The sequence below is a fragment of the Podarcis vaucheri genome (genome assembly GCF_965113315.1).
Source record: "Podarcis vaucheri genome assembly, chromosome: 17".
In the NCBI taxonomy this organism is placed as follows: Eukaryota; Metazoa; Chordata; class Lepidosauria; order Squamata; family Lacertidae; genus Podarcis; species Podarcis vaucheri.
Genome location: NC_138755.1, coordinates 41,591,791 through 41,607,124, shown reverse-complemented (window position 1 = coordinate 41,607,124; position 15,334 = coordinate 41,591,791). Strand labels below are relative to the sequence as shown.

General features: G+C 42.4%; 1 protein-coding gene across 22 annotated transcripts in view; it reads right to left on the bottom strand.

Annotated features, from left to right (window-relative positions):
* Positions 1-15,334, bottom strand: part of ADGRL3 (adhesion G protein-coupled receptor L3) — a 574,776-nt gene that overhangs the window by 111,502 nt on the left and 447,940 nt on the right. For 21 of the 22 annotated variants that reach the window (XM_082206024.1, XM_082206018.1, XM_082206034.1 and 18 more), the window contains 4 exons: positions 12,523-12,731; positions 11,136-11,312; positions 4,276-4,482; positions 2,474-2,694 (listed from right to left, as the gene is read on the bottom strand). In XM_082206024.1, coding sequence (XP_082062150.1) covers positions 2,474-2,694; positions 4,276-4,482; positions 11,136-11,312; positions 12,523-12,731 — 814 coding nt within the window. The remainder of the gene's footprint in view (positions 1-2,473; positions 2,695-4,275; positions 4,483-11,135; positions 11,313-12,522; positions 12,732-15,334) is intronic. The other variant, XM_082206029.1, reaches the window with a different exon arrangement.

The following is a 15,334-nucleotide window of genomic DNA, read 5'->3' as shown; positions in this document are numbered from 1 at the left end:
TATCAAATATTTCACTTCAACTACTTTTGGCAATTAGAGCTATTTATAAGGCAGATAAATTAAGATGCCTTGCTTTACACTTTTGTTTATTAGGTATGTCATGTAACTGTTCAGTATCGAAAGATATAGCAATTCTTGCTACAGTGGAACTGCTGGGCTTACAGAGAAATCCAAACACACAGTTTTTTATTTGGGTGGAGTTGTCTTTCCACCAGCTCCCCAGCCATCCAGTTGTCTACTGCCTTCTGTGGAATGATACCAACATTAGGCAGATGTGGAGCTCCCACTTCCCCTCATCCAGTATGTGTCCAGGATTCCCACGTGTAGCAGCCAGCAAAAAGCCCCCAAATTTCAGTGAGTAAAAACCAGGACACTCCAAAAACACGATTTTTCAATTGACTTGCTTAAGACCCAGGACAAAGCTCCATCTTTCAAAAATTCCCCCTGGAAGTCATCTCCGCCTTTGAAATCCCGGTAATGTCCTCACTTCCAAATGGTGCTTTCCAGGGAGTGGGAAGAGGACAGGGGTGAACTGGCCTGTGATCCAGTGGATCCTGATGCCATCACATGACAGCTCTGGGCCTGATCACTGGGCCAGCTCGACGCACAGAGATCTCCCTGACATCCCTTTCCTTATCACTCATTCCTTGAAGTTCTTGTTTTCTAAATAACAAAAGCAGTTTAATTTGTTGCAAATCTCCACTTTTCCTGCCACAGCTTCTACCATCTTCCCCCTGCCCCAAGCATATGCTAATCATGTTCCATGGGACCACGCTCTTTGCTTTGCTTTTTATTTTTGTCACAACCACAAGGACAACTGGGGATCCATTCAATCACGCTTGCTCTTTCCAAGTAATAACAGCTATAACAATTTGCTCTATTTCCTGCCTGAAAAGAAATCAAACCTTAAGGTATCCCTGGTGTGTATTAAATGCATCCAATAAACAATCATTAGATGCCACTGGAGCATAAAATTTGAAGAGCTCCGACTTATCGCGCTGTTTGTGAATGTGCAATAGGCTGCTTAAAATGTCTGCACGGCTTCCCACTCAGTAAGTGGCAAATCTGACTATATATGGAAGTTTAATGTGTGTGTTCAAAATGGAGTGTGCGCTCTCTTTTATTAGATTCCAGTAACCATGTTGCTCAGATGAGACTTTCTAGCCCACCAAAAATAAATAGTATATCTGGTCATTATTTCAGAAGACTTAAGTGAGATAAAACAATGAAAGAGGCTGTTTTAAAGACTACACAAAAACCAGGAAATTGAGCGGCATGAGAGAACTCATTTGAGGAAAACAAACATATCATTATAGGCCTGGTTACCTGCCATACGCAAATGGGTGAAAAACTTGCCCCTTGCTCTTCCTAGAGAGATGCAGCTTTGAGAGGGGGAGTGGCTAAATGATGGTGGAAAGGTATTCAACCTTTCCCTTGCTTCCAGCTTTTCTAGATTAACTCCCTAGTTTCTCCCCTCTGCTACAGGGTTATTTTATATTTTCATATCCTTACGTTTAAATCTCACCTCTCTTCCATTATGGAAACCCCAGACCAGAACCAGACTTTCTTTATTTCAGCAAGAGTTCTGACCAAACTCTGCAGTCCCATTTCTCTTTTAATTGGCTTTAAATATCGTGGATAATTTAATGGCCATTTCGAAACATTTTTATTTTGGAAAAATAAAAAAAATTCCTTCCTGTAGCACCTTAAAGACCAACTAAGTTAGTTCTTGGTATAAGCTTTCGTGTGCATGCACACTTCTTCAGATACATTTTGGAGGTAGACTTAATAAAAGTGCAGTTGTTGATTGGGCATCTTCCCTATAGGAAGTGCTAGCTCCAGAAAGAAGTTTTTTCCTGGTGTGTGCTTGAGAGCCACAACACCCTCAGGTCTCCACCTAACACTGGTTGAAACAGGATGTGCAAATTAAGAATTTCTTTTACAATGTATCCGACTTTCTTATGTGCCCTGTGAAAAGTGAGAATGGCAGTGCAACACAGATTAGAACCCTGCAAAATTAATCCAATTCTGCCACCATTAAAAAACCCCAAAACAATAATGCACATTTCTTTTCCTAAAATGTGCTCAGCACAAAAGTCTGTAGTTTGGCAGGCTCTCTCCACTCTGGAGGGGATAGTATGCCTGCAAATTTTATCTATTTCTGTCCAAAGGAAAAAAATACATAGTATTTTTTTTCAATTTCCCAGTGGTGAATTCTGTGTGCAGGGGGTAGCAGGGAATGAATTAGACATAGATGTACCCCAAGTTGAATTGGGGAGCCTATAAAGAACCTTGGAATGAGGCAGACTATTTTTCAAATCCCCAGATCAGGGTCCAGACCAAATATTCTGGCCAGTGCACACACCTACTGTGAACAGGCTTTCTATTGCCTGTTTATTTCTAGAAGTCTGACAAATCCATGCTCACTAGTATTGGTTTTTCAGACTCCCCCAAACCACAAAATGAAACTCACACTTTTCCTGTGCCATAACTTCTGTAGTCTACGGCCGCCGAAACAGCCACAATTAGAGCGGGCATGCCATAGCCAACCAAGTAGAAGTATTTTCTCCGTGAATGTTCACTCTCGAAGACCTCCACCAACATGATGTAGAGCTGCACTCCCTCCAGAAACATCCACGTGAAAGCAGAAAGGAAGAAAAAGTGCAGGAGGGCAGCAAACACAGCACAGGCTATCTGGGAGAGTAAAAAGACAAAGCAAAGAAATAATTACTTGTAATCTGAATCTGACATTGATCCTGCGTGGAATGGCAAAAAAGGCAAATTCTACGTTGCTGGTCAATGCTCAAACCCAAAGAAGGGGGCAGAGGGGCCCTAACATTTTGTGATTGCCCCTATATCTGCTGTTTTTAGAAGTCTACAGGGAAAGGCATGATATGATGGGAGTAACCCTAATTACTAGTTACTAGCTTGACTTTACACTTGGTTCAAACAGTACTGAATTAAAATGTTCTCCAAGTAAGCCTTAACAGCTAACATACCACTACCCTTGGATTATGATTCTCAAATGCTGAAAATGGTATATATATATGCTTATCCATTCTTGGATCACTATACATTTTTGCATAGTTGATTATATAGCAGTGTTGGTTCATTAGCAAAACCAACAAACCACAGTCAATAGTATTATTTGGACCAACTAAAATGTCACAAAGTTCTAAACAAGCTTCAAGTTCTTCAGAACTCTTCTTTGGACTAGATGTAAAACAACAGGGGTTTGTGGGATGGAGGAGAGAAAAAGCTGAGCTTGATAGATTGGTGCTCAAATGTCTGTTGTTTTTATTAATATGGATTCAATGAGGTGTTAGCTGCAATTCTATGCACACTTACTTCAGAGAAAGCCCCATTGTATGTGTTGTGACTTGCATTTGAGTAGGCCTGCATAGGATTCCACTGTTAAATCAGATTAGACGGCTATGTGAAAATAAAGTGTCACTATTTCTTCTGATGACTTAGAAACTTTTAATGCAGCCTAAAATCGTATTAGCATTTTCCTTTTCTGCAGTTCCAACACACTTGCTGACTCAAGTTCAGATTGCAGTAGACACAATCCAGATATAGTTTTTATGTATAATTACAATCCCAAGATCCTTTTCATATGTGTTAGCAAAGCTGGAGTTTAATTTTATGAAGGTGGGGGACTAGAAATTAATATGGGAAATGTTTCCTTGTGGTTTAGAAGTGAAGTGCTCTCCCAAAATTAAGTTCCATATACAGGCAGCAGAGGATAATCGTCTTCCAGTTTTAAAATCTGTTACCTGGACAACTAAGATTGATTATACTTTGGGAACATTTTAATTGGTCTTAATATAGGTATTATGCTGGTGTGGCTTTCAGAGACCCCCCCCCCAACCCTCCACCAATAGACCAACTATGCTTTTGGAGAACACCAAATTTAGTTGTCCAGGAGAAGAATCTTAAAACTGGAGGAAGATTCTATTTATTTATTTTATCAGCAGTTCCTCCTGGGTTGACATCACAACAAGCATTTTCCCCCTTCTCTTTCCTATCCTTGTTTTCCTTAATATTCAGCCTGAATTAGAGCACTAGGAAGCTTGTTCATGACCTACTTGTGACATTTTAGTTGGTCCTAATAAAGGTGGGTTTTGGATATTTGGAAAACTTGGGACATTCCATTTTATTATCACGATCAGTAGCATTTGATTCAGCTTCACGGTGGATAAATCAGTGGCGCTTTATTGCATGGTCAAAGGCAAGGAATAGGCTTCACTACTGCATTTCTAACTGGATAGTTACCGGCTGATCGGCCCTGTTGATCCCAATGAGAAAGAGAAGCTCTGCCACAAACAGACTGATGCACAGGTTTTTATGGATAGTATTTCTGTCACTCTGGAGCCCACGGAAGAAGCAGAAAGTAAAGATGCAGATCAGGAGGCAGACAAGGGACAGGAGAATGCCAATCCAAGTAATGACATCCAGGAGGAGGTCGTGTACTGCATCATGCTGCAAGGCATAGCAGAAAGACAATTAGTCACCAACTGGTACCCAAGTCTGAGAAAGCTTGGCGCATCTGAAACTGTTTGACCTTATCTCCATTTGCATGCCAAATCTGTCATATGAGGGACTAATGAAGCGAGCGGTACATTAACACATGCACACTCTGTCTCTTCACTGTCTGTCTGTCTTGTTTGCAAAAGAAGCTGGGGAAAAAAAGTTCATTAGCAGACTTTTCTGATCTCGTATACCTGAGAACATGACACACTTCAGGTATTACAGATTAGTGGTGTTAGTAACCTGGTGTTGATCTGTATTTGTGAAATATGTAGTGAAAACAATTACTGTATTTCTCAGACCTCTATGATAGCAATCATTTTAGAAAGGAGAGGAACATTGATTCAGCAGAAAAATACCATCAACCTCCACCACTAAAATCAATAAGTACCAGAGAAATTGAAAACTGACATTTTTAGCTCCATCAGGATTGCAAAAACCACTTAAAAAATATTTTCAAAAAGTCCTGGAGACCCAGATTAACTATAGAATTAACACAGGGAAAGACTGGCAACTTTGCCTGCTTTGCATACTTTTAATCTTTAACTTAATTGTCAGACCCTTCTTTTTTTTTTACAATTCATTTCCATCTAACCTCACTGTTCACATTTCTCTCTACGTCCATCTGCATGTGTCCTGCCAACTGAAGATGATCCCTTAATGCATCTGAAAAAATTGGCTGTAGTCCAAGAAAGCTTATGTCATAATAAATCTGTTAGACTTTAAAGCACTGCAAGAACCCTTTGTTGTTTTTTGCTGCAACAAACAGGCATTTTTGTGTAAAAGATTTTCTATCAATTTGGATATTTTTGTTCTTCAACAAAACAGCCTAATTCCACACCACCCTCCAGAACTACAAAAACAGGCTGCTCATATAGATATTCTACAGGACATTTATTTCAGACAGACACAGATCCAAAAATGGCAGGCCTCAAACTACAAAATGTAGGGTGCAATCTATAGTTCAGATCCATTGGCACCGGGGCTTTAGGAGCTGGCATAAGTCCTGGCAGATGTGGAGCTATGGCACTGGCTTAAGAATTTATGGACAGCCTTGTAGGCCAGTCTGTGTGAGGGTAGTTGAAGTCATCAATTACTACAGTAGTTTCTCTTTTGGATGTTCCTTGTATATGCTACATTCCACGTCACCTTTTTAGCTAATGTAATGGCTTGATCTCCCAAATTACCAAGTAGGTGATGGTTCTCTCTGAAGACCTTCCAACATTTGGTCTTTCCAGATGCAGAATGTGGTGCCACACAAAACCAGGGTGTCTAAGAGAAATTTTCCTGCTGCTCAACGATTCATTCAAGCTTTATTGACACCTTTTTGTCAATTCTGTCATTCCTGACATTGGGCAATGCCTTTTGAGGGATCTAAGATGGTGGTTCCCTGCCATGGATGGAAGTCAAGAGGCTGCCAATCAAAAGTGCTGAGGATGTCAGGGGATTGTGAATGGTAGCAATGGGAGGGAGGCAGCAGGATTAGCTTACACATGGGTCTGCCACTGATATACCTAGCTCTACTCTTTGTTGTTGTTGTTTAGTCGTTTAGTCGTGTCCGCCTCTTTGTGACCCCCTGGACCAGAACACACCAGGCACTCCTGTCTTCCACTGCCTCCCGCAGTTTGGTCAAACTCATGCTGGTAGCTTCCAGAACACTGTCCCACCATCTCGTCCTCTGTCGTCCCCTTCTCCTTGCGCCCTCCATCTTTCCCACATCAGGGTCTTTTCCGGGGAGTCTTCTCTTCTCATGAGGTGGCCAAAGTCTTGGAGCCTCAGCTTCAGGATCTGTCCTTCCAGTGAGCACTCAGGGCTGATTTCCTTCAGAATGGATCGGTTTGATCTTCTTGCAGTCCATGGGACTCTCAAGAGTCTCCTCCCTTAGATCTACCCTTAGTTACAAAGAATTCTAATCAATGGTAAACGCCTTTATGTATAGTACTGAGGTGACTCTGGCTCCCAATACATGCCCCAAAGGGAACAGATATAACAGATATACAGTTGGAGGCCCAAATGTGCCCCACCTTTTGAAGATACAGGTTTTGCCCACACTACCAGTTTACCACATACAAGCACCAAAGCAATAGGGTTCCTCTGCAATGCGTTATTTGCTGCAGCTTAATACATGCTGCAGGCTAAGGCAGTTGTAGCTGATTTGAATCCCATATATTTACTCATCAGTCATTAAACTTCAGTCAGGAGAAAATGATTACAAGAGGTTTTTTTAAAAAAAATATATGAAAAGAATATAGCTTTAAAAAGCAAAACGTTATTAAAGTACTTCAGCACTGAATCCTACTTTTTTTTGTCGCTGACAGACACATACATTTGTATGTCAGCCATACAACCATGTACCAATGGGGAATCTGAAATTTACAATCCTCCCGCTCTTTCTTTTTTCCTTTCTCCTCCTGTGATGAGGCTGCATTTTAACGTTTCAATGTTTTAATGTTGTATTTTAATCTTGATTTTAAGTTGTATTCATTCAACTTGTTTTTATTATTGCTTGTTAGCCGCCCTGAGCCTGGCCTTGGCTGGGGAGGGCGGGGTATAAATAAAATGTTGTATTATTATTATTATTATTATTATTATTATTATTATTATTATTATTTTGTATATTCATCATGGACCAGCCTATAGGGCTATAGCATATGATTCAAGAGGGGAGAAGGCAGGTCTTAACTATATCAAGAAATTGCACAGCAGTTTGGTAGTAGCACATGGGGCACGAAACTACATGCCCAAAGAAGGCTTCCTGTTGCAGAAGCACAGGGTGGACAGGTCTGAGGAATGCAATTTGTACTCTTTCAAGTAAAACCAAATCTTTTCAGAAGCAATAGGGACATGCGTCTTCATTTTAAGTGAGCTGCAGTTACCAGAAGCTTGAAAGTCTGTATTAGACACTTGGCCATTGCCCCCGTCTCCCGTCTTGCCCTCCTTAACAGCATGTAGCCTCTTTACATATTAGGCTAGGGATGGCATGGACCTCTGGCTCTCCAGATGTTCAACAACTCACGCTAATTCCCAGCTAGCAAAGCCATTGGCCAGGTAGGATGGGAGACAGCGTTCAACAGCTGGACGGCCCAAGGTTCACCATCTCTATGTGTGATTTTCCCTTAACTGCTTCCTCCTTCTCTACTTACCTTTGTTAAGGCTCCTGTGTTTCGTTTCCCTGTGTATATTAATTCCCTCCATTCAATCACCTTCATAGTTTCCTTGCCACCTACAACCTTTTCTCAGCCTGTATTCTTGCTGACTTGCCTGACACAACTTCTGCTCTTCATGGAGGTCTGTCCGATGATTTGATAACCAAACTGACAATGAGACCTTCCTTCACAGAAACCGCACTGTGCACTTTCTGTAGTAGCTGATGATTTCGTACCCTGGGAAGGGAGGTGAACTAGAGACTTCAAACCGCTGGAACAAGACACTTTAGTGTATTATAATACAGATGTTGAAACACCCTCCAAACAATTCAGAACATTGGATTCTGGTTCTTCCTCAGAAAGCAATATTGCACTGTGCAAAATATGAGCAAGCCAGGGCTGAACTGATATTACCCTTGCTGGTACCTTTCCCGGGAAAATCAGAGGCTCACTATGTCAGGCTCCTATTGGAAGACCGGACAAATGCTAGAACATTAGCAGTGGCAAAGTTTTTATCGGTGGTTGCAAGAACCAATGATCCCTATATTCTGAACAAAATGCTTGTTTAACCTGAAGGTAGGCTGTATGAATTGTGTATTGCTTTGTAACTATTTGTTGGGTCTCTGGACCGTAATAAAGGTTGACTGATATTTCTGTATGGCTGAGGGAGAACCTCCTTTTCTTTCTGTTCACTTCTGTCCTTGATCAGTTACATACTTTTGGGTAACCATCTCAATAAGCTTTCATCGGCACCAGGGAAACAGAATAATATAACAAAATAAGAAAGATGAAGGATTCTGCAATGTTGCAACATTTCATAAGATGCACATCGTTGTATAAAGGTGGCTTAGCATATGTAGAACACATAGAATACTGCTGGCACTTAATTAGTGGTGGTAGTAACAGCAGCATATGAGAAAGGAGGCAACTGCAGAGCAACCCCCGATGATTTTTCTCATAAATTCAAGTGATTCAGTCTTAGTCCTAATTTAATAGCTGACACATCATAAAAGCCTTTCTTGACTCAGAGAAATTTTCGGAAGAGTAAATCTAAAGAGAATGCCAGAGACTACTAAGAGGAGTGCTTCTTCTGCATTTCACGGCCATCGGGGGTCATTATTTACACACGCGGTGTGTGTATCCTGTCCTTGACGATGGTCTGGAGACTGCAGCTAGCGCAAAATGCTGCAGCCGGAGTGTTAATGGGTCTGACGGCACACAATCATATTACATATTGCCCTGGTTGCTGATTAATCATCAGGTTCAATTCCAGGTTCCAGTCTTGACATACAAAATCCTCAGAACCATTCACTTCACCCTGTATTGTCCAGTCCAACCTCAAGCTAAATTAGGGCTATCTTGTTAATTGAACCATCTTTGAGCGTGGTTCACGGTTCTGTGGCTAGCAGGAGGGCCTTCTCAGCAATGTTGCCCCCAGTCTGAAACATCCTGTCAGATTGAACTAGCTGATTGACCATGGTGGCTGGCAGCTCTTTCTCTTTCTCACTCTTGGCCTCTGTTGGGAATCTGTGTACGTGCAGCTACTCACACAGAGTCAATTAAGGTTTGGCAGCCAGCCAGAAGGCAATCTGAAGGAGTAAGTCTGCCTGGTGATAACAGAGGCATGGAGACAGCTCCCTGATTGGTCAAGCTCTCTCAAGGGAGGGATAATTAATGGCCCACTAACTGGAATGTGTTAGTTCAGGAGTTCAGTGTTCAGAGTTCTGTGTCAGTGTAGGAGTTGTGAGTCGTGTCAGAGAGAGCTAGCATAAGATCCGTGTTCTGTTCCTGTAAATAGTCCACTGTATATAATAAACACCTAACTACAAGTTCCTGGTTCCTGCTTCGTCTATCCTGTCTGCAGCCAAGTCACCAACTGCTTCCGTGGATTCTGCGTTTACTCTGCTACGTCTGGCTAAGGTCCTGCAACAAGTCGGAAAGTTGCGAAACACCAAATAGGTTTTGCCAATAGCCTCTGCCATGGGCTAGGCGGGGGCGGCCCTCTCTCTGCTTCCCAATGGGAAGCCTCCCTCAGGGCTGGCAGGTGCAGGGAGCCCCACTGTTTGGGGCCAAGGAGAAGACGGGAGATGGAGGCAGGTGCCAGAGGGTGGCAGGAACAATGGCCATCACCACCCTCTTCCGAAGCTGCCTTATCATGGCTCCATCAGCCGCCTGCCTCAGCTGTGAGGAGAGAATTGGGGGGGGGGACACCTGTGAGGCACCAACAGAGAGCAACCGCCTCCTTTACCCCAGTGGCTGGCCAACTGACGGCAATTCTGCACATACCTGTGTGCAAGGCCCCACCTCAAAATGCAAAAGTGCAAATAGGATTTCAGCCAGACTGTTCATTAAAACATTATGCTAAAAAAGTGCAGTTAAACCGCGTGTGTGTGTGTATAAGAGGTTTTAAGCAGCACTTGAATTTTAACTCAGAAATAAGCAGGCAACCAGTGGAACTGGCACAGTATTGTTGCAATATGATCAGGACATTTGTCCCCCCCCCCCGCACCCTGGTGGCTGTGGCCTATGCCATTTGAAGTTTCCAGTCGGAACTATAATCTAGCTCATATTCAATTAGCTTATTAACTCAGTTTTGCCAAATGTGATGCTGTAATCTAGATAAATTACAACCACAGCATTATTCAAGCCACTAAACTAGTAACCCAGATAAAAAAAAACCACACACAGCAAAATGGGTTAGGCAGGATTTATTCTTGACAAGAATATGCTGGTTTCTACTAATTCCGCTGCAGTTATCAATATGCATAGAACCTGATCCCTTTAGAATATGTTCTAGTACCTTCCCTGGTATCAGTCTATAGTTTTGAAGATTCTCCTTTCCCTGTTTTTGAAGACTGCCATCTCACCTATTACCTAGGAATTTTCAAAAGATGATATACAAAGTTTCTGAGAGTATATCTGCACATTTAGCATGCTAGGATGCCGTTCACCTGGCTCTGAAGAACTCACTAGGGATAGTCATGCATTTCCTGACTAACTGCTTATCAATCCTGAATTGCAATCCTGACTCCTCATCAGTAACACAATTTATGCAATGTTAGTCGAGTTTCCTTTTGGGAGAGAACAGAGGCACAATAGAAGTTCAATAGTTTCAGCATTCTCTTTGTCATTTTGCCATCCTTGGGGAGCTGTGGATCTATTGCTTTCTTCCTTTTCTTTGAACATACCTTAAAATACACTTTTTTTGTTGCTCTGGGCACTCCGGCTTCAGCTCATTCTGAGCTTTATCTTTCCTGACACTGCTTTTTCCCATTGGGCCATTAGCACGATTCCCACTGGACCGTTCTGTGGCAAATGGGAACATCACCAAGTCTCGCCAAGCCCCCATGTGGCATGGAAGAACGTCACTGAAGCAAAGCATCCTAAATGATTCCGCCAACTGTAGCAACAAGAACTAGAATAAGTGTCTTCTGGTTAAAGAAGATGAGTAATTCCTACCTTCACTTCCACATGGGCCATCAGGACAGCAAAGTTGGTCAGGTGGTTACAGCAGCAAGTTGTGTGCGTCTTGTTTGTTGTCAAAAGCCGACATCCTTGAGTTGACCAGTATCCTGTCATTGTGCGTTTTGAATAGCTCCAGAAAGAACAGTTAGGGTTGAAATTTTCCTCTGACTGCTATCGGGAAGAAAGAAATACATGCAATAGAAATGACGACGCTTTAAACATATTTTCTTTCTCCCAGCTACAATCAGCAGAGGTTGGCGAGTTAAAAATTCTACCTGTGCATGCTTTAGAAAGTTTTCTGTCTTTTCCACTTTAGCTAAATGGGGTCTTATTTCTTTGTTCCTTATTTATTTTGGTCATAAAACTATAATGAGTACTTCAGAACTAACCTACTATATTTCAACTGAAGAACAAAGGAATTACTCTATGAGAACAGTTAAAACAGTGGTAAGTAAAGGTAAAGGGACCCCTGACCATTAGGTCCAGTTGTGACCGACTCTGGGGTTGCGGCACTCATCTTGCTTTATTGGCCGAGGGAGCAGGCGTACAGCTTCCGGGTCATGTGGCCAGCAGGACTAAGCCGCTTCTGGCGAACCAGAGCAGCGCACGGAAACGCCATTTACCTTCCCGCCGGAGCAGTACCTATTGATCTACTTGCACTTTGACGTGCTTTCAAACTGCTAGGTTGGCAGGAGCAGGGACCGAGCAACAGGAGCTCACCCCGTCACGGGGATTCAAACCGCCAACCTTCTGATCGGCAAGCCCTAGGCTCTGGTTTAACCCACAGCACCACCCACGTTTTTGGTAAATGGACAATTGCCAGTCTCCCTCAGCACCAGGATAAAATAGTACTAGGATTGTTACTAGCCACTTGGAAGGAAAGCTACACATCGAATAAATGAGTCTCATTTTTAAATAAGCATAGTTAAATTAACAATCAAACAATGAGGTTTCTAATTAGTAGATAAACATTTTTCTATATGATGAGCATGAGGCCTTTCTTCATTTAAAACTGTAATAGACAATAAATATCTAAAGCTCTACCATCCATGACTATTCTACCACCAACTGCCTTTTGTTAAATATCCTGATTAGTTTTTATATGCTGATATTGTTGATTGTGGTCTTTAAAAATGTAATTTACTCTTCTTTTCTTTTTAATAAGCCACCCTGGAAGGTTTCATATCCTGAAATACAGGATATAAATGAAAAGGGAATAAAAGCAAACATCAAAATATAATTTGAGCCACAGTGCTTTGACTAAAAAGAAATGATATATGTGAGGAAAATCAACAAAATATTTTCTGGCATGTTTTTAGGAGAAAGAGAAAAACAAGCAGACTGAAATATGTGATCTTCTGGAAGGCAAATAGCTCCTTACCTTGATGTGCCTGACAGTGAACACAACAGGATCAGCCAGATAAACCTTATTGCTGAATTCTTTATTTATTGCTGCTGTAATAATGGGGGAATTCACTATGACAGAGTGATTGGTAGACAAGGCTTCCATCCCGAGTTTCATGCTGGCATTTTCTGTGGACAGGTAGGGGCCCAGGTTGTTGTATAGGACAAAAGCCACTCTGATTTCACCTGGAAGGAGAAAACGGGATAATGGGGAGATTAAGATAGCTCCCCTCCCACCCATAACCTTTTGCTCTGAGTTTGCTCATCTTGCAGTGAACACATTACAACAAATATGCCGTATTCTATCCACGTTTCTCACAGGAAAAGCTTTTTACTGCTGCTCCCAACGTTTTCCAAAAGCAAATGTGAATTTTCACGGACACAACAACCGTGGTAATGGCCCGATCACTTTGAAGTTACTTTTCACAGACGCTGGTGGCTAGGAGAGGTTCTTCAGAAGCTGAGCAGGGGAAGTCACAATTACATCACAGAAAGAGCTATGGCAGTGGTGCTGGGGGAACCTACAAATTTTGTGGCAGTGCTTCTTCCACAAAGTACAAAGTTGCAGGAGGGTTCGGCTTGCCATTAACTGCTAGGACCAGGCATTTGAATTCTTCAACAGGAGGAAAAGGGGGGGGGGGATACCTGTATCTATTAATGCTATCAAAAAATATGTTTCCTGTACATTCTGATCAAAATGCCTGCTCCAGCATATTACAAACACAATTCAATTAACCAGCTAATTTCTATACATGTTAAGCAGGAACCTTCTCCATTTACAGACCACTTCAATTCTTACTATTATAATTAAGATTAATTACAGTTTCCTAGTGTTCTGTCGATACTTTACATGTTTTTAATGAAGCAAACAAAAACGTACTGGAGGCATAAATATTAAACATTCAATTTCTGTTAACTCTTTAAACACCCTTCTAATTTTTTGTACACACTCTAGACAGGCACACGTAGTAGAATGCAGTCTCATAATCTCCAGAAAATGTACTTTTTCACCTGAGTAAGATGTATCTTGTAGTGAAATGGTAGATATAGAATAAATTGATTAGTAAATGTTCTATGTGTCTACTAGTATCTCCACATAAGAAATTTATTCCATTTTCTTTTAAACCTATATTTTTGATCCCCCTTCTATCCACATGTTCCTTTAACAATGCTGTAGACAGAGATCTAGAGTGACCACAGTGTCAGACTAGGACCTGGGAGACCAGGGTTCAAATTCCCACTCAGCTGTGAAGTTCACTGGGTGACTTTGGGCCACTCGCTGCTTCTCAGTCTAACTTACTTCTCAATGTTTCTTGTGGGAATCAATTGAGGAGGAGAACCAGCTAGACCACACTGTGCTCCTTGGAAAAAGGGTGGGATAGGAATGCAATAAATAAACAAACATTGGTGTAATGAGTTATGAGTTACTCGTGCGTAAACTGCCGCCTCTCTAGGCTTAGTTGCCTTGGTTAAACCGTTCGGACTGCACAGCCCATCTCCGTGTGGCTGTCTCAGTCGCTGGCAGAATCTGTCTGTGGGAGTTTCTTAAACCTTTTCCAGCATAAAAGCTGTTTGACTCCCAGTCGTCTCCGCCTCTCACTGCGCGGGAGTCTTCTGCGCAGGGAGGGCGTGGGTAGTGGAGGACCTGTGCTCTCCTCACTGATCTCCAGAGAAGAATCCCGGAGCTCTCCCTCCGCTTCCCCCATTTGCCCCCCTTTATCCCTGGTGTTGCACTGATTTCCTTCCTCCTCCACCGAGCTGCTTCTCCCCCTAGTGCTGGGTCCTTCGCCCGCAGAATCTGGGAGCCTCCCCTTCGCCTCTCGCTCTGATGTCAGTTCCCTGACAATTGGCCTTTAACGAATATAATCTTGATAAAATTGAGGGATTGAATTCCTAATTGCCTTATCTGTGTAAGAAAGGGTATTAATTGAAGATAATATAACAATAACAGCCCAATAGTGTCAACCATAGGTTTACAGATCACAGTACAGTCATACCTTGGTTGTTGAATGCCTTGGTACTCGGACGTTTTGGCTCCAGAACGCCGCAAACCCGGAAGTAAGTGTTCCGGTTTGCGAACATTCTTTGGAAGCCAAACATCCAACGCAGCTTCCAGTTGAGTGCTGGAAGCTCCTACAGCCAATCGGAAGCTGCGCCTTGGTATTCGAACCGTTTCGGGAGTCAAACGGACTCCCGGAACAGATTAAGTTCAACAACCAAAGTACGACTGTATTGTATCTCCCCATTAAAAAACAAAAACATTCTTTTTGTGTGCCAAAATTCTAGACTTGCTGCTGAGGATAATAATTAGTGTAACATTAGTTCTATATGTAATTACATGTTTATTACCAGGATGTAATTAAGTTTAAACCAAGTCCCAGGCTGGGAGGTTCAGGGAGGTTCACTCTGAGATGCGCACCAGTTACGAAGAAGAAAGCATTGAGGCTAAAATGAAGATCGAGCTTAATGCAAACATATTCTGAACAGCAAGCTGCTGTAGAAGGAAGAGGAAGAGAGCAAGTCCACAAGGATCTCCAGGAATTGTAGCAAAGGGCTCGTCCACACTAGTCCCGTGCTTCGAAGCATGGGTCCAAGTGGTTTTCCATTTGCCCTGTTCGCTTTCCTCAGGAATACCAGCTATTTACCACTGAATCAGAGCAAACGTACCGTATTTTTCGCTCTATAGGACGCACCGGACCATAGGAGGGGGAGAATGGGGAGGAATTCTCTCCCTCTCTGCTCAGTGCCCCTTCCCTTCCATTTCTCCTCCCGCTTCACTGAAGGGTCGC